Source organism: Erithacus rubecula (genome assembly GCF_903797595.1).
Source record: "Erithacus rubecula genome assembly, chromosome: 3".
Taxonomy (NCBI): Eukaryota; Metazoa; Chordata; class Aves; order Passeriformes; family Muscicapidae; genus Erithacus; species Erithacus rubecula.
In genome coordinates, this window is record NC_136689.1 from 112703108 (window position 1) to 112721248 (window position 18141).

The 18141-nt window shown below is 41.3% G+C and overlaps 2 protein-coding genes across 4 annotated transcripts in view; one reads left to right on the forward strand and one right to left on the reverse strand.

Annotated features, from left to right (window-relative positions):
- CLVS1 (clavesin 1) overlaps positions 1-14473 on the forward strand; it is a 100688-nt gene extending 86215 nt beyond the window's left edge. The window contains exon 6 of the mRNA XM_079301829.1: positions 12190-14473. Within this exon, the coding sequence (XP_079157955.1) occupies positions 12190-12277 (88 nt within the window). The 3' untranslated portion in view covers positions 12278-14473. The remainder of the gene's footprint in view (positions 1-12189) is intronic.
- The window catches only part of ASPH (aspartate beta-hydroxylase), a 107342-nt gene continuing 102625 nt past the window's right edge, over positions 13425-18141 (reverse strand). For all 3 annotated transcript variants that reach the window (XM_079301817.1, XM_079301819.1, XM_079301818.1), the window contains one exon: positions 13425-17634. In XM_079301817.1, the coding sequence (XP_079157943.1) occupies positions 17484-17634 (151 nt within the window). In that variant the 3' untranslated portion in view covers positions 13425-17483. The remainder of the gene's footprint in view (positions 17635-18141) is intronic.

Sequence of the window (18141 nt, forward strand, 5' to 3'; positions counted from 1 at the left end):
TTTCACCTAACAACTGCATATATATTCTGGCTAAACAACCTGGATTGTTTAATCAAACTTATTTAATCAAAATTTAATTAATGATAATTTTTTTCAAATTTGGGGTTAAAAATTATTCTTAGGATAACATGGGTTACAAGAGCATTACTAGCACTGAGTCAAGTTTATCAGAGACACTGCAAATTCAGAGTTAAGGTAAAACTTTTAAAGTAGAGCCAAGTATACTGATTATGAACATGCACTATTTGTGCATTAAGACACCATTATGTTTTTCTGCTGTAAAACAGAAACTTAAAGAATCATAGAAGAGTAGAATAATTTAGGTTGAAAAAGAACTTTAAGATCATCAAGTCCAACATTAACCCAAGTCCACCACTAAACCTTGTGCCTAAGCATCTACACATCTTTTAAATACCTCCAGGGAATAGTGTCTCCAATACTTCCCTGAGAAGCCTGCTCCAATGTCTGCAGTCCCTTCAGTAAGAACTTTTTTCCTAATATCTAATTTAAACCTCTTCTGGCACAACTTGAGGCTGTTCCCCAAAGACTCAATGGCCTGACTAGTGGTTCATCAGAAGTCCCCATATTATGCATTTTGAAAATGCAGTGGGAAAAGCCTGTTGGAATGCATTTCTTCCAGTGCCTCATGATGTTGAGTCAAAGCATTTGGATTTTTATGTCCCAGATTAGAGTGAAAGGATTTCAAAATACAGATGAGTGTTTAGCCATTATTGCCTCCTGATGTGTGTGTTTTCAAAAGCCCTGATATTCAAATGAATTCAGTGCTAAAACTAGTTGCTGTTTCTCAGAAATGGGATCCTGCCTCCAGAAGGAAGGATCTTAAACTGGTCCACACTAATGCCGACTGGAATTGTTTTAGAACCAAAAGGGGCCGTTCATGGGGGTGACTTATGTAAGGTTTTTATTTATTCAGACTTGTTTCTCCATATGCCCAGCTGGGCTGTGCAAGGCAGACCTTTCTAGTTGTTATCCTTAGCATGACCTTAATGTTCCTTCACCATATGTTTCTGCTTTTATGGGTCATGTTTTATGCCGGTTCACAGTCAGCACCAATTTACTGCAGAAGTAGTAAAATACCAGCAAATAAAATCAGTATGAAAATGTGTGAACTCTTCCCACTGCCCATGGATGGCACCTGGGTTTCTCTGCTTGTAACTGGGGTACATTTCTACTTGTGTTGGGGCAAAAGGGAAAAACTGGTGATAAAATAGCTCTATAATGCACAAGACCTACAATGCAAGGCTTGCATTCACTATTTTATTATAGACTATTTCAAGTAAAGGACATGTTCTGAATGCTTCCCCCATACAGAGATAATGAATGAGAAACTTATTGGTGGTAAAGCTGGTGTCCCAGGGGTGTGCATATCATATCATGTAAGCGATTATCTAGTAATATAGAGTGTTAGCAGTTTAACAGTTTTATAACATTTAAACACAATCCAGTGAATACATCAGAAAGAAATGGAAAGTAACTGGTGGATCTGGCACATTAGCAGGTCCTAGGGAGGCTACAGGGGAAGTGTTGCAGAACATCCTCAGGACCCTGTAGGGAGAGAAGCCAAGTGAGTTGCAAAGCCACAGCTGAACCAAGGACAGGAGGGATGGGTAGCTTGGTACTGGGGGTGCCCTGGGACAAGGCAGGAAATCAGTTTCTCTCTGGGGTCATTGACAGTGTGGGTTTCATTTCATCTGTCTGCAGCACTCAATTCCCAGTGCATGGGTGCAAAAACGCAGGCTGGAGGTGGGAATGGCAGAACCAGTGCTGTTCAGGCTGCCTAAAATACTGCATTGTAAATTATGTCTTCAACTGCCTATAAATTTGCCAAAAGTTTAGTAGTTTAGATTAGAGACATGACACTTAATAAAACAAATGGTTTTACACTGCTTATGTCTTTTGCTGTCCTGTGAAAAATCCACCTACATCTGGCTGAGTTACAAGCCTTTGAAAGGGGCAATTCACACATGCCCTGTAGAAACATATTTAATTTTAGCATTTAATGGCCCCACAGATTGCCTCATGCTTTAGCTTGGCCTCCCAACATAAATAAACTTGTTCAGCTTGGGTTGATGGCTCAATGCTCACAATGTGCATTCCTTGCCTAGGCCATGGGGTGTAGAGGGCTTTTGTAATGACAACTTATACTGCTGATCACTATTGTCCCTGCACTAGGCCAATCTAAGGCGAGACATGGAGCCAGGACTTTGAAGACTGACACCTTATGCTCACAGGGTTTCATCCTTCCTGCTGGTGGCAGGAGAATTGGAGAGGAGAGAATTTAGTGGGGAAACCCATCTGGGGTTCTGGAGACTTGTGTCACTGGGATAGGAGTCACAGGGCAGACTGGAAGATGGGGTACGCACAGAGGACTGGGAGCAGATGGGCTGGGACACACATTTGGTGGGCAAGCAAATGGCTGATGGAGACCAGGGTCAGTCGGCTGGTGCAACCCTTGAGAAACAGATCCTGCTCTCCCTCTCCCCCTGAGCCCCTGTGGCAGCCTGGCAAGTAGCTTAAGCTGAATTTCACACAGATGGTGGGATTGTACGTTGCTTATTTTCAACCTGTCAAGCTATAGACTTTGGGGTCTAATTTCCAGAAATACTCAGCTCTTGCCTGCAACAGAAATCCATGGGACATGTGCTTTGAACACACAAGCTGCTATTTAAGGCTGAGAGCTCTACAAAATCCTTCAGCACTGGGCACCCCATTAGAATAATACTTGTACCCTAATCTCACTGCATTCCAGCTCTCTGCATGCAAAATGAAAATTAAAAGAAAACCAACTCTCACAGTCATACTATGGCAGTAAAGGCATGAGTATTTAGGAGGCACACAAGTGCTGTATTGATAAACTCCACAGAAAAGCTCGGGAGGGAATTAAAAAAGGCTGTCTCGAGCAGGCTTGGACTAACATGCAGAAAATGTGTCACAGAGCCACACGCTGAATTACCACAAGACAGCAAAATAAAAAACCACTTACTAGCACAGCAGTGTGTATGCTGAGCACTGAGGGAGGAAAGAGCCCTCTGAGAAAGAGCAGAGTGTGCTCCTGGGGCCAGGGTGCAATGCACGGGTCTCAACACCCACACACATCTGGTCAAGTGACTGCTGCTCCCACAACCTACATTTTGGCTTTTCATCCTGTGGTGGTGCTTGACTTGCCTTCCACTCTAAATAGTACATCTGCAGGGCTTCTTTCAGGCTGTAGTGCTGTTCTTCTGAAGGACAGGAAACTTTTGATGTTTGATAGGGAAATAGAAAGACTGATCCTCTTTGCTCCTAGTGCTCTGTCCTCCCTGTTATTGCCACACAGCAGTGAAGAGATTGTCTCAGTGGCAGATCTGGTTGAGATCTTGAGAACTGGAATCACTGTAATGGGAGCTAAAAAAGGCAGACTGAAAGATGAGGCAGGAGTAAAGAACTGGATTGTCTGAAAAAAGGGAGCTGTTGGGCTAGACAGAGAGCTTAGTGGGCATGGAAATGGGGATAAGCAGAAAAAGCATGAGTGGTCATGAGAAGTGCATATGTGTTCATGTGTGAATATTCATAAAGTAGGAGAAGAAATTTTTTTCATTACTTGGCCTGAAATTCTTTTTTTAGATATCAAATTCTGCACACTTCCTAACAGCTCTGCTGAGTCTGACATAAATTGATGTTTACTGCTGCAGTGTTGTCTTTGATCCTGTGGCTAGGCTTACCATGTGATAGGTGACATAATGGGATTCCAGAGGACTAAGTGTCTTCCACGTACTCCTAGCTGAAGCAGGTGCTCCTATTCCTTCTATGAGGAAAAAAAAAACCAAAAACATGTAGAAAACTCAGTCTATAGCAGAGAAAGAAAATGGACAGGAGAAGCTCCCACCCATGCCTTTCCCCTGCCCTGGACTGAAGCAAGATCTTGACACAGAATCCCAGAACACTTAGGAGCAGGAGATATCAGGCAAATCCACACTGATGAAAAAAGACTCAGATGTGCACCCTAATTCAAGGCTGATGGCATGAGACCAACTCCTGTCCATATTTCTCAGGGATATAAGCCCTGCCAGAGGAGTCTGTCTGCATTTGCCCTGCATATGCTCTGGCTCCATCTGGGTCTCAGTGGCCTGGAGGCATGAGACTGTGTGTGTGTGTCACATACTTAAACATTTCTGTGTGTTTATAGAATTCAGGGTGTCTGCAATAAGCTGAGAACTTGTCATAGCCCATCAGAAACCAGTTTTTACAGCAGTGCCAAAGGATGCACTGCATCCCTGGAGTTAGTATGGGCTAAGGGATGGGTCAGGACTGGGTGCTCAGGCAGCCAGGCCATGGTTAGAGTCAAATGTGGTGCAGTGTCATCCCTACCCAGCACTGAGCTGTGCTCAGGGTTTGTGTGGGGAGAGGCAGCTGTGGCCAGCTCTCAGGAACAGGGGGGGCATGGTGAGAGCTGGTGTGCACAGGGAGGATGAGGGGTCTTGTGCTGGGGTCACTCTGCAGCAGTTGAATCTTCAGTGAGGCTGAGACCTCTCACTGGAGTGGCCCCAAAGTCTGCTTCCATTTGGGAAGTGCAGCAACTTGGCACCACTGCTCTGAGGGTTGAGCCTTGGCACCAAGATCATGCCAGTGCTTCCACACTGCTCTTGCCCCTGACTCATCCTGCCAGTGCATCATTCCCAGCCCACCTGGGCCCCTGGACATGGGTGCTGCTGCATCTCTTTGCAGTGCTGTGGCTGGTGTACCAAAGCTGCCCTTCTGGGCAGGTGTCTCTAACAAATACTCTGCTGTCTTAATGCACAGCTGTGAGCCAAAAGCAGTGTAGGAGCTGTAAAATTGCATTGGCAAGAGATTTGGGCAGGGCTTGTGAGCCTGGGCAGAGAACCACGTGCCATGGCTGCTCACTGGGGTTGTGCACTGCTGAGCAGGGCTTGCTTCATCTGCCCACACCTCCTGGGGAGCACTTCCTTTCCAAGCACTTTCAATAACAAAAGGGTACTTTTTGGCCACAATTACTTCACACCTGTTCATCTGCACTGTTTCTGTGATACCAAGGAGAAAGCCTTGTTTTTCCCACCTGGTGAAGCCATACTCCTGAGTGAGGTGTGTGATGCCTGAGATGCTGCACTCCCCTCTACAGTCTGATACACAGAGAAAGGCAGAGAAAGAAATGTCCCTCAGACCTTGTCAGCACAAACATTCACTAGTGTGATTTAAAAAAAAAACAACCTATGATATTGTATAAAGGGAATAAATCATAGGAGATGAACAGCCCTAAGGTACTGGTGAAATCTGAATGGAATTTAAGGGAAATGAGATGGGAGGCACAGTCACTCAATGTGATCTGCAGCATGTCACTCTGAGAGCTTGAAGCCTCCTGAATTTAGTGAAGAAAACATGCCAGCCTCCTCTTTCCCTCACAAAGCCCCTGAAAGGAAGCCCAGCACAAAGACATCCCCACTCCTGTGGGCTGCAGCACATCAGCATTCCTGTGAAGAAGAGCACAGAATGAGGATCAGAGAATTGGAAGATGTCTCTTAAGACAAACATGCTGTGATATACTGGCACTTACTGTTAGCTCAGCCTGGGATTTTGTACTGTATTTTTTTTTATGGGAAACAAAACTGATACCATACAAACATCAATTCCTGTGAGCTGATTGCAGCTATACTATGAGAAGAGCATTCTGAAAGCAGCACAGCTTGGATCCAGTCTTCCTACATGGTTTTTGACTGAATTGGAGAGAGGTGCATAAAAGTGGCCACACACATAAAGCCATCTGTTCTCTTAGACATTGATGTACATACCTATGCAGTGCTGTCATTTGAAATATATGGCCAGCCTGCTGGAGAAACAGCTGGGTATTGTTGATTTTCCAGACTTCCAAATATTCTTGCTGAACAGTAAAACAACCATGGGGGGTTTGATTGACGCTTTAAATGGACCACACTCAAATGGTACCTAGGGTTCAGAAGTGAGACTGAGAATTCATTCCTCTTTCCATTTTCATTTTATTCTCCTGAGCAAGGTTACCTAGCCTTGGAATCTAGATTAGTAAAGTCTGTGGGCATTGACTTGTCTTTTAATTACTTCAGATTTAGCTCCTAATCCACTGTGATCATGCACTCTTACAGGAGCTAAGTCTCCCACAGGGATCATGTTAAAGGAAGACAGGCACAGTGTCTGCCAGCTGAGGGCAGTGACCCTATCTGTGTGATATAAACAATTGTCTGCTTGTGTTAAAATTTAAGTCAACCAGATCCTGCACAGCCAAGTGTCTTTCAGACTGGTTAGTGAGAATTTTTAGCTGAGAAAGGAAGGAAACAAGAAGGTTTTGATTTCACATATAATCATTTATAATTTCAGAGTTGCAGAACACACAGTACAAGTGTCAAATTTCTGGTGAGTACTGAAGGTAATATAGTGAAGGTGAATATTGGAGGTGTGAGACAATTGTGGCTATGGTATCTAGGAAACATTGCATCATAAGCCATGAAATCTGTTCTCCCTGGTTTTAACAGATGAGAACTCATCAGAGCAGGGACTTGAATGTAGGTAACCCATGAATCATATGTTTATACCATATGTTTAGAACAAGTCAGAATAATAGCACCCTGAGAATAGCACTCTGCCATTTATAGCACACAGTGACCATAGATGTCTGATGATGAGATGAATCAAAACACAAGTGACTAAAATGTATTGACAGGAGAAGGCCAATGCAATTTCTGTTTCCTGCTTAGATTATTAATTCATATCTAGCTCAGGTCAAAATGACTTGGACATTTCTTGAACATTACAAAGTCACTGCATTCATTCTGCAAAGTATAATTGAATGGTTTTAGGCACTTTGATGGCTGTTTGGCCTCCATCTGTTACTCCAGAAGGACAGGAGTCCTTTACAGGTCCTTGATAAAACTAAGAGCCATAACCTTCAGTTATCTAATCAGCTGTTCTGGATACCCTATGGTGCCTTAAATGGCCATAGATATCTATGTTTAGCAGCTGAATGTCATCCACCCTGTGAAGGCTGACACCCCAAAGGCATAATCGACTTGTAAAGAAAATAGTTGCTCTCTCAGGATAGAGAAAAATGAACTGTGATGATTCAGAAACTTTGGTATTTCTGTAGGCACAGAATCACAAAGAGGTTGGGGAAGAAAGCTCTGGAGATCTTCTACCCAAACCCCTGCTCAGTGCAGGGTCAGCTAGAGCAGGTTGTCCAGGATTATGTCCATCTGGATTTTGAATATCTCTGAGAACAAACACTCCACAACCTCTCTGAGCAATTTGTTTCAGTGTTTAAACATTCCCCAGTAAAAAAATGGATGTTCTTGTAAATCCATATATGTCTGTTGTCACTTCTGCCACTGAGTATGACTGAAATTTTTCTTTTGTGTTCTACTACTCCAGCCCATCAGGTATTTGAACATATTGATATGGAAAGACAGAAATGCTTTTGTCTGGTGCAATTAATGACTTCTGCTGGCCATGGGATACCACCACAGCAGTATCCACTGCATTGACAGGGCCAAAGCTTAAGCCCTGCTTGCCAAACAAGGAGATTTTGTACTGCTCACTTATTAAATAAAATTGACTTAAATTGTTGTGCAAGAAGGGTCCTTTGAATGCAAAGACAGTTGAAATTTACAAAGACTAGTCAGGGCAAAGGTACTTTAGTGTCTTACTACAGTTTATTTTCAATAGGAGGTTAAGTCTAATTAGATACACACACACCCTTTTGAGAACCATGAGCAGATTGTCTTAAAATTTTGAAATATGGTTGGAAAGTTTTCTGAACAAAATGAAAAAAAAAACAAAAAAACAGGTAGCAGTACTTCTAAAATAAGAACTAGTCTTAGTCCTAGACTCCGTGCTAGAGCCAGCATACAACCCCCCCCTAAATAATGTGTAAACTTGCACATACCTAGAATGTGATTGCTTTCCTTGAACTAAATGTGTGCTAGATACACAAAAGCCATATGAAATCAACAGATAGGGTGCTTCTTCCAAATACTATTTGTCTGGTATTAATTTCTACATCCTAAAAATCCAGGGGATCTCAGTGCTCAGAGCTGAAGGACCACGACTGTGAGAATGATCAACTTCCAGCTGACCCTGAACCTGTGCAGGACCTGCTGCTCCAGATGGATCCCTGCTAATCTATTGGGCCTGATGGGATTCATTTGAGAATCCTCAAAGAGTTATCTGATGTCACTGGAATGCCTCTCTAGATGATTATGGAGTGGTCTTGGTGTTCTGGAGAAGTCCCAGCTGACCAAGAGCTGGCAAATGTCCCGATTTTCAAGGAGGGCAGGAAGGAGGACCCTGGAAACTACAGGCCTGTTAGTCTCCCTTCAGTGCCTGGTAGAATCACAGAAAAAGTGATTCTGGGAGGTACTGAAAACACCTGGGGGACAATGCAGTCATTGGTCACATTCAGCGTAGTGATGAGGAGAAAGTCTTGCTTGTCAATCCAGATTTCCTTCTACCACAGGGTAACTCACTTAATTGATCTAGGAAAGCCACTAAATGAAATATTTTTGGAATTCAGCAAAGCCTTTGATACTGTCTATCACAACATCCTTCTTGACAAAATGTCCAACATTCAGGGGTCAGGTACAAGGGGTTACAGTGCTTGGGGTGACATCAGACTGGCAAGCTGTCACTAGTGGGGTTCTGCAGGGCTTCATCTTCAACAGCTTCATTAATGATGTGGATGCAGGACTTGAAGGAATACTTACAACAATGAATGGGAGAAGCTGTTGACTCCCTCAAAGGCAGAGTGGCCCTGCAGAGAGATGATGACAAGTTAGAGAGATGGGCAATCACCAACCATATGGTATTTAACAAGGATTCTGCACCTGGCATGGAGTAACCCTGGTTGTGTGAATAGTGTGGGGAACAAGAGCTCGGGGAAAAGTGATGTAGAAAGGGACCTGGGTCCTGGTCCATGGCAAGCTGAACATGAGTCAGCAGTGCCCTGGCAGCCAGGAGGGCTAAGCATGCCCTGGGGGGCATCAGGCACAGCATCACAGCTGAGCAAGGCAGGGGATTGTCCTGCTCTGCTCTGAGCTGGGGCAGCCTCACCTCGAGTACTGGGGGCAGTTTTGGGTGCCACCATATAAAACTATTAAGACATTAATGAGTGTCCAAAGAAGGAATGAGGGTGGTGAAGGGACAAGAGAGGAAGCCACATGAGGACCAGCTGAGGACACTTGGTTTGTCAGCCTGGAGGAGATGGGGAGACCTTGCTGTGGTCTCCAGCTTCTTGTAGGGGAAGTGGAAGGGCAGGTACTGATACCTTTACTCTCCTAACCAGAGACAAGACCTGAGGAAATGGCATGAAGCTGAGTCAGAGGAGGTTTATTCTGGATATTAGGAAAATGTTCTTCACCAGAGGGTGGTTGGGCACTGGAACAGGGTCCCCAGGGCAGTGGTCACAGCCCCAAGCCTGACAGAATCCAAGAAGTGTTTGGACAATGCTCTCAGCTCCTGGGGATGGTGCTGTGCAGGGCCAGGAGCTGGACTTTAATGATCCTGATGGGTCCCTTCCAACTCAGCATATTCTGGGATTCTACAGCTACTGGTCAGTTGAAAATGCTTTCTGCAGCAGTGGCCTACTGCAAATAATCTTTTCATTAAATAAAGTATAGCTAGAGAATGCATTCAGGATGTTTTAGGCCAGTGAAATATATATCTCATGCTAAGTTATTACATCAGATTGGAAGCTGCATTGATTCATACTGCCAAAATCCTTTCCTGACCATCTATATTTTTAATATTTAATATAAATGAAGAATATGAAACAAGTATTTTGGAATCTTTTTCAGAATTGACTGATTTTTTTTTTTTTTTTTTACATTTTCTACATAAAAAGTAAGTTAAACACAAAACTGGAAACACTTTTCAGCAAAGAAACCCCTAATATGTTTGGAAAATGGAAATCCAAACACAAATACTTTTTTGTAGTGTCTTAGAAAATAGCAATGATTGCTCAAACCATGACTGTGCCCTACAGACAGAAATCAGAATTGCCTATTTTAGGACAGTAATCTAAGCAGTTTTTAGCAGAAACAGAAAAGAAATTGTTGCTGCAGAACTTGGTAGATTCAAAAATCTCAGTTGGATCTCTTTCCACATTTTCCAGAAGGGCTGGGCACAGCATTTGAATAATTTGGCTTTTGGAATTTGGAGGTCAGGTGGGTAACAACACATTTACTCAGTGCTCTGAATATTTTCTTTCTGTGTAAAAAGAAACAGCATAGGAAACAAACCTGTACACAGAATTTGGGATTATGTGGTGTGCATCCATGTACTGGTATGGTAGAGAACCTGGTACCTTGCTGTTACAGAGTGCAAGAATTTTTGACTGTGCAATGAGATGAGAGCAGAGATGATCAGCAGCGATCACAAAGGGGAAAAAAATCAGATTTTTCACAGCTGACTTGGAGCAGAAACTTTCAGTTGTGTGCTGGGAAATGCTGCAAAGGATACACAAATTTTTATATCCATTGAAGGGCAATGGGTCAGACAGAAACAATACACTGGTGACAAGTATTGATCAGGTACTATTTAATAATAATTCATCTAGTAGTCAAAAAGAAAATAAAAACCTGATGATGTTGTGATTTCAATCTATTCCATAACAGTTCAAAAGCCACATGATTACTTTTTGCTGCCTCATACTAGAAATATGTAAATTGTCATTTACATAATCTCCCAAATCAGTTGCTTTTCTATATTAAAATGCAATCATAAATCACTATTCATGTCACATATCTGTAAAAAATATGCAGTGAAAACAGTTGGGCAAACATAATTTCTTTAAAAATTATGGCATAAAGTCTTCCCATTGAGTGTTCAGTTTTTGTTATCTTTCTTTGGAGAATTTTTTAAAATGAAAAATTTTTATTATGCTTTAATGAAAGCTCCAGGCATAAGAATAGGAATAATTATCATACAAGTTATTCACAGTCACGGTATTCAGTCCTGCAGTACCAAAGGATGCAATTTATTAAGGATCCTTATCAAAAGAGAGGTGACATCTAATCTCATAAAATAGCTAAAGCATAAATGAACAATTGGGAACTACAAATGCATCATGTATGAGATGAGAGCCACTCTAATTCTAAAAGCTATCCATGAGCAGGCTGGCTCTTTATAATAATACTATGCACTATGTGAATGCCTGGTCTGGGTGGCTCTATCCCCTCTTATGAAAAAATTCCCTTTCTAAAAGTTACAGATTCACTCAGTGATCTTGGTCTGAAGCTCATTGTCTCCTCCAAATTGGGAGGCAACTCTTACCCCAAAGCAGAGAAAATGGAGGATAACAAATCTCTGCAATAATAAAATCATCAGATCCTCCTTCCATAGCTCAGCAAGCAATCATTGCAGCACCCAGACCTGAGAAAACAAAATAAGCCTTGAAATTTCCCACAATTTTTGCCCATTCAGCTTTTGTTACTGCAAGAAATCATGATGCTCCTCCTTCTCTAGTGTTTGCTCATTTTTTCTGTGTTGGGAATTTTTTAGTCCATTAATAATAAGGAATAAACTATACTTCCCACCTTGAAGACAGAAATGCATTTTAAATGGACTAATCCTGAATAAAGTTATCCTTTAAGGCTGTAGACAGGGAGATAAACTGCAGGACTGGGCACAGTGGAGGCTCCCTTATTGTCATATTAACTCTGTCTTCTTTATTGGTCTTGGGTACCTCATGGAAGCTCTGCCTACATCAGGAAGATGTGGTTGACTTGTATTTCTCAAGATTTGCAAAAAGCATGAGCTGTGTCTTGCCCCTGCAAATGACTTTTCTTCCCAGTGAGCAGCTGTACATGTAGCTCTTCCTAGGAAGAACACTGAGTACAACAGACCTTGTGGTATTGCAGGGCCAGGTCTTCAAGCTGCTGAGCACATTCAGCACTAGGGATAGTGGATAAGCACTAAATATTTTGAAAGCATTTGAGATCTTCAGTGACTTCCTTCCCTGCTTGTATTTAAAGGAGTGTTTCCCAGATTCCTTATGCTTTCCTCAGAAAAGAATTGAAAAGCCATAAAGATGAGAATGGACTAAAGCAATGATCATAAGAGGAAGCACAGGGATCCCAGGGAGGTGAGTGCTCCTGCAGAGCATCTTCACTAGTGCAGCTAGCATCACTAGCATGTGTGTTTCTCTGCTTCCAGGTCCCAGTCCGTGGTGGAAGCTGGCACGCTGAAGCACGAGGACCAGGGGGAAAGTGAGAACACCCAGCCCCTGCTGGCTCTGGACTGAGCTCCCACATGCCCAGAGGAGATCCATGAGCAGACCTCCACCATTCCAGAGCCCACAGAGCTCACCACACACAGACCCACACACACACACACACACGTGTTCAGCTTGATAACAAGTCCTTCGTGTTTCCTGACCAAGCAGCAGCTCTCACCAACCATCTGTCCGTGCGCCGGCGCTCAGCAAGAACTCAGAAACTTCTACTGACACAGCAGCCTGTCCATATACAAAAATATTATTTTTATTTTCTGTTTGACTTGTGACATTAAAATACTGGAAATGGTGGGACTGCTTTCTCTGTTTAAAGAAACCAGGGTGTGTTAATAGTGTTCCTGAAGACTCCGTCAGGGATATTAATTTTATAAAAGTGAAGGTTGTAAGAGTTTTAAAGAAAAGCATCTCAGATTTAATGTCTACACTGTAATTAGCAAGAGTAATCTGGGTTAGAGGGCAGAATCATCAGCATATAGAGTACTTGAGTTCTACAGGAGGATTTTGCATTTAAAAAAGAACCCCAGTGCCAGCATAATGCCATACAACGTGACACTTTGTGACTGCCTCATCCATGCAGCGTATACAGCGGTCACATTTCACTATCTAGCAAAAATTGCTCTTAACTTTTGAAGCCCTTCTAAAACTGTCAGCTAAGTGGAACGAGCTGTGTGAGCAGCAGACACAATTTGAAACGCAATTATTTGATTTTAAGAATGATTAAAATTTCCACAGGCAACTCAGGAGCCTATAAAACATGTGCATGTGTGTGCACATGTGAAAGGGGGTGGTTCCAGGGAGACACACTGGACAAATCCAGCAGTGATTAATGGTTCAATCCAGACTGTTTCATTTAGATTACAACAGCAAATGAAAGCTTTGCAGACCATTTACCCCCTTCTGTCCTGCAGTCAGGGAAAAGTGTAGCCAGAAAGGTATGCTGATTGCAGATGTGGGCCATGGTCAAAATGAAAAAGGAAAACTTAGAATTAATTATTCAGTACAAGTTTCTGCTAGAAGGAAATGTTGAAGAACGGAAGAACTGAAATGCCAAAGATCAGTTTGCTATATCTCTGTTTGCTCTAGCTGCAAAGAGAGTACCATCCCTTCATTGAAATGGAAACCGGATTAAAGAAATAAAAGAACAAACGTTATCAAATTGCATGTGCAGTGACTTTATTTCCTAAAACGGTTACAATCACTGTACACACTTTAAATCTTCAATTAAATTGCCATACATTGACAATTTACTAGAACAAGCAGTTGGCAACAATATATCAAAGGTAGCAGTGTAAACCATACATACAAAATGAGATGATAATGAGCACAAGGGTTTTTAATGTGCACTGAAACAACCACTGAATTCTCAAGCATTAGGCTGAAGTGATGACATAGTTCAAGTGGACATGGCCCACCCTAACAGATGGACTAACAAAATACTGCCTTTATCTACAACAAAATTTTATGCCTGCACAGGGCAGACAGGACATCCTGCCAGATCCTATCAACACACCTGGGATTTACCCACTAGTTTTTGTACAGAATAACCTCAGACTAACCTCTTACTGCAGCAGCATGTCATTGATACAAAGCCTGGCCTGGATAGAGAGTCTTTAAGGCAGTGGATGGTCCCAACAAGGCAACATGGAGACAGAAAAAGAAGCAGAAGCTTGTAGGAACATTAAAAAATAAGATGACTGAGCCCATTTATCTTTGGGGTTTCTTCCATTCCACCCCCCCCACCTGACATCATCACCACCTATTACAGAAAACAAGGATGTCAAGTCCTGTAGCAGCTCCTTTCTCTTCCCTGGGCTCAGAGACTGAAAGGCATTTGGATTTGTCAAAGAGAATGTGCTTAAAGCAGAAAGTAAAAATCCAAAGAGACAAAAAGACACTTGCTATTATACTGCAGCATTGAGGAAGAAATACTTTGGTTTGTGATTTTTCTCTGTTAATACTTACCCCACTGCCATTGAATCTTTGTCATGATCTGTTACAATCCCTGTTCATTAAAGTGTGACTTGTCTTGCCCAAGAAGTGCAAATACCACTGAAATCTAGTCCTTGAGGATCAAACCTCACAAAGGACAAATTATTTACTTTCTTTACCTGTGATATGAATAAATACATATGATACCTTGTATATAACTGTATGAAGCCTGCATTTAACTGTAGGCTCTTACACAGATTCTGTGCAAGCAAGGTAGCAGCAGGCAGGGTGGAGTCCACCTCCAGCATCGTGATGGGTACATACTCATGTGTTACAAACTATATTGCCCTTGTCTGCCATTTCCTTCTGTAAATAAATCCAACCAAAAAATGCAAATTGCAATGGATTTCCATTGGAAAAAACACTTCGCTTCTTCCTTTGGCATTTCCAATGTTGAAAAGCTTTTTCAAGACAGAATACCACTTGGAAAACAGGAACACCTAAAATAACATGCCAGTAATTCACTGCACAATTTCTGCAGTCTGCTCTATGTATCCTCCCCGTGTATAGAGCTAATCCAGTAACTGTACCTAACAAAATTATCCACTCTGCTGTCTGACAGGTGGGCACAGAACAGATTCCCTTCAGTGTTGCAGGAACACCTTGTCTTATTTGAGGCACTTAAGATTTCTAAATGGCCCATGTATCACCACACAATCTAATAAACAGTGCTACTCTGGCACACACACATCTTGGGGAGATTACTTTTATTTATTTGCCAATTTTATCTATTTGCCAATTGCAATTGGACAAGACAAAGTATGAGCCTTCAAAGAACAATGACATAATCTGAAGGACGGCATGGATTTTCACAAATAAAGCTCCAAAGCTTTTACCACTCCTTTAGTATTTACTCTGATCTATAGAAACAAAAATGCAACATTAATAAAAATATTCCCAACCATCAATTTTTGTTTAAAAAGTTCTTGCTTTTTTCTTTACACACACTGTCTTTATTTTAAAGAATTACCTCATAATTTGTACTGCTTGATCACTTCAAAAAGATATAAAATAGGGGCTGTGACTTGACAGCTAACAGGATATTTAAAAAACATTTTTACTCTTTTATTCCCCAGAATAAGAAGTACCTTATTTCCAGTTTTGCATGATTATCCAAATGATCTCCAAAGGTATTTTTGTATTTTCTAAAGTGTGAAACTTATAAATCTTCAGTTTTTCATTATTATTAACTGAGAACTGCTACTTCCTTGTACATTGTGTATAGTTTCATGATTATTTTTGATATGGACAACATGTTAAAAAGCTAATTATCTTGGCTGTCTAAAAGTGACTCTTGATAAGAGAGGGTTTATCAGTTTAATATTCAAAAAAGGAAATTAAAGTGCACACTTCCAGAAACTGGTTACACTAATTTATGGTGTAGTCACCATGTGTTATATGGCATTACAAGATTTAATTACCTAGTAAAATACAAGAATCTGAAAAGCATTCAGTTTATGGGAATGCAAAGCTCTTATCTGTAGTTTGCTTCAGCAAATGTGACATTCAGGTCACAATACTCCAATGCCACAATGTAGACTCTGCAGTAATAAACCACTGAGTACTACACAGATAAAACCTGTTCCGTGTCTTTTGGACAACAAAGTCAGAGCTGCAGAGACTAAGTAATCTCAGTGTCTTCTTGCTTAGTGTTTGTCACTCACAGCCCTCAGTAATGATGCCCAGAGCATCCTAGCACACCTGTCCACAGCCAGCTGGTGCTGCAGGTGAGGAGATAACAGCCAGCCATAAACATCAGCAGTGCAATCTCTCTCTCCTGTTAGTGTTCTAAGAAGGTAAAAGTGGAGGGTCCTGCACGCTCCATCTCCCATTTAACAGTGCAGACCCAAAATATCTGTCAGTTGCTTCAACACCTAACTAGTTTTCTTTCTTGAGAATAGGTTTTTTTACCATCTAGTAAATTCTGCATGGCAAATACAGACCATACTGTAAACAGTACTGGGATCAGACTGCTTCAGCATTATATCACACATTTCAAGACAAGGAAAACACCATTAGGTCAATTAGAGGATAATTCCAGCACTCTGTAGGATGCTGGCAGGGGAAGTTAATATGAGCTAATAACCTGAAGCTCTTTCTTTGTCTGCTCTGCATTCTGGCAGGAAGCCAAGTTGGACCTTGTTCTTCTGCCCAAAGCAAAGTTTTTTTTTTTTTTTTTTTTTTTTTTTTTCTGCTGAATGACCACCCAAGGGCAGCCAAAGAGGAGCCCTTGGAAGGAGGGGCCCCAGACCCTCACTGGGTAGAAAAAAGATATCACAGCATAAGCTTTTGTAACTATAGGAGAAACAGCAGCTCATCATATAATCCTAAGAACTGTCAAGTACTTTAAGATCTCACTCTAAAAATGTCAGATTTGCTCAGCATTTTCCAAAATCACATTATCAAACTGAAGGTTACCTGCTTACAAAGAGAACTATTCTGTTTCAGAAAAACAAAAAGGCAGCTATTATGCAAGTTTCTGTTAACATTTCCAGGAAGGCAAAAGAAGGCCACACTTGGCAAAAATGGAATTTGTTCGTATATAGTGTTTTCCTCCAGCTGATAGCTAGAGACACACTTGTATATATATCTCACCTTTTTAAAAAATAGTGGTTAATTAATGAAGATTTGTTCATAATTAAGCTAGAAAAATACAGTTACTCAGGTAGAAAAAGTACAAAACACACATAATCCATTCACATTATCTACAGTGATAACATAGGGACACGTTCTATGCCTAAAGCAGCTAACATTACACCTGATACTGATTTTCAAAGTCAATTGTGTGCATATGTTTGCAAATATCTTACATGTTACTTCCCAGACAAAAGGCCAGGAATTGTTCCCTAGATGTAAAATCATAAATCTTGTGGCTGAACATAGTTGAGCAGGTGACTGACCGACTGGTTTTGTAAAGAAAATACAGACATGACAAAAACATCTGCACATTCCTCAGTTTGAAAATCCAGATCTATCGCTTTTTGGCTGACAAGAGTTGTGTTTTCAGACTTGCAGCCCGAAAAACAATATACATCAGTGCTGTATCAGTATGAAACATAACATGGCTTTTTTTCTTTTAAACCAAGTCCACTTTGATTGTAGAATACCATCCTTATATTTTCTTGCCCTTAAAATGCCTGTATACTTTGTATGCCGGATAAATTAATCCTATTTTGTACTCCAAAGGAGTTGATACTCCTCTGCTCCACACAGCAGAGGAAACCCCCTAAATAGCAGGCAGGGTACGTCTCTGTTGAGCTGTTAGCTCAGGGTGCCACACATCCACAATGAAAATCAGGCGGTGACTTTCTGCATCCTGCCACACTTCATGTTCGAAAGAGTCATCAAAAATAAGGACTTTCCCTTCTTCCCAGCCTCTGGAAAACAGAAAGGAACATATTTTAGTGTAGTATTTGATGTGCCATGGAGTATGTTGAGCTATAGATCAGCTCTGAAGATGCTCTTTGACATACAAGAAAGATTTAAACACTATAGATTGCATAGTCAAGATTTCACAGTCTAATCCAGAGAGACTGGAGTATGGGAGCTTAAATATACTACAGAAAGATCAGTCTATTATTGAGATCACTTCCCCTCATTCTGCACAGTTACAGTCACAAACACATTCAGATGTTTATGATATATTTTATTTATTATACTTTTAAAGACTTGAGTCTATTAAGCAGGGAGGAGGTATAATACTTGTGTGATAACCCACTTTCCTTCATTTCTAATCAGATACATTAGTGATGCACATAAGTGTTGGAAACTGAGGGAATGACCAGTAACATGGTCATATGGTTCAAAAAGAAATTACTTTAAATTCATTTGCTTTTTCTAAAAATCAGAACAAAGCCTTTGGAAGGTCATGTGGTCCAAGCCTC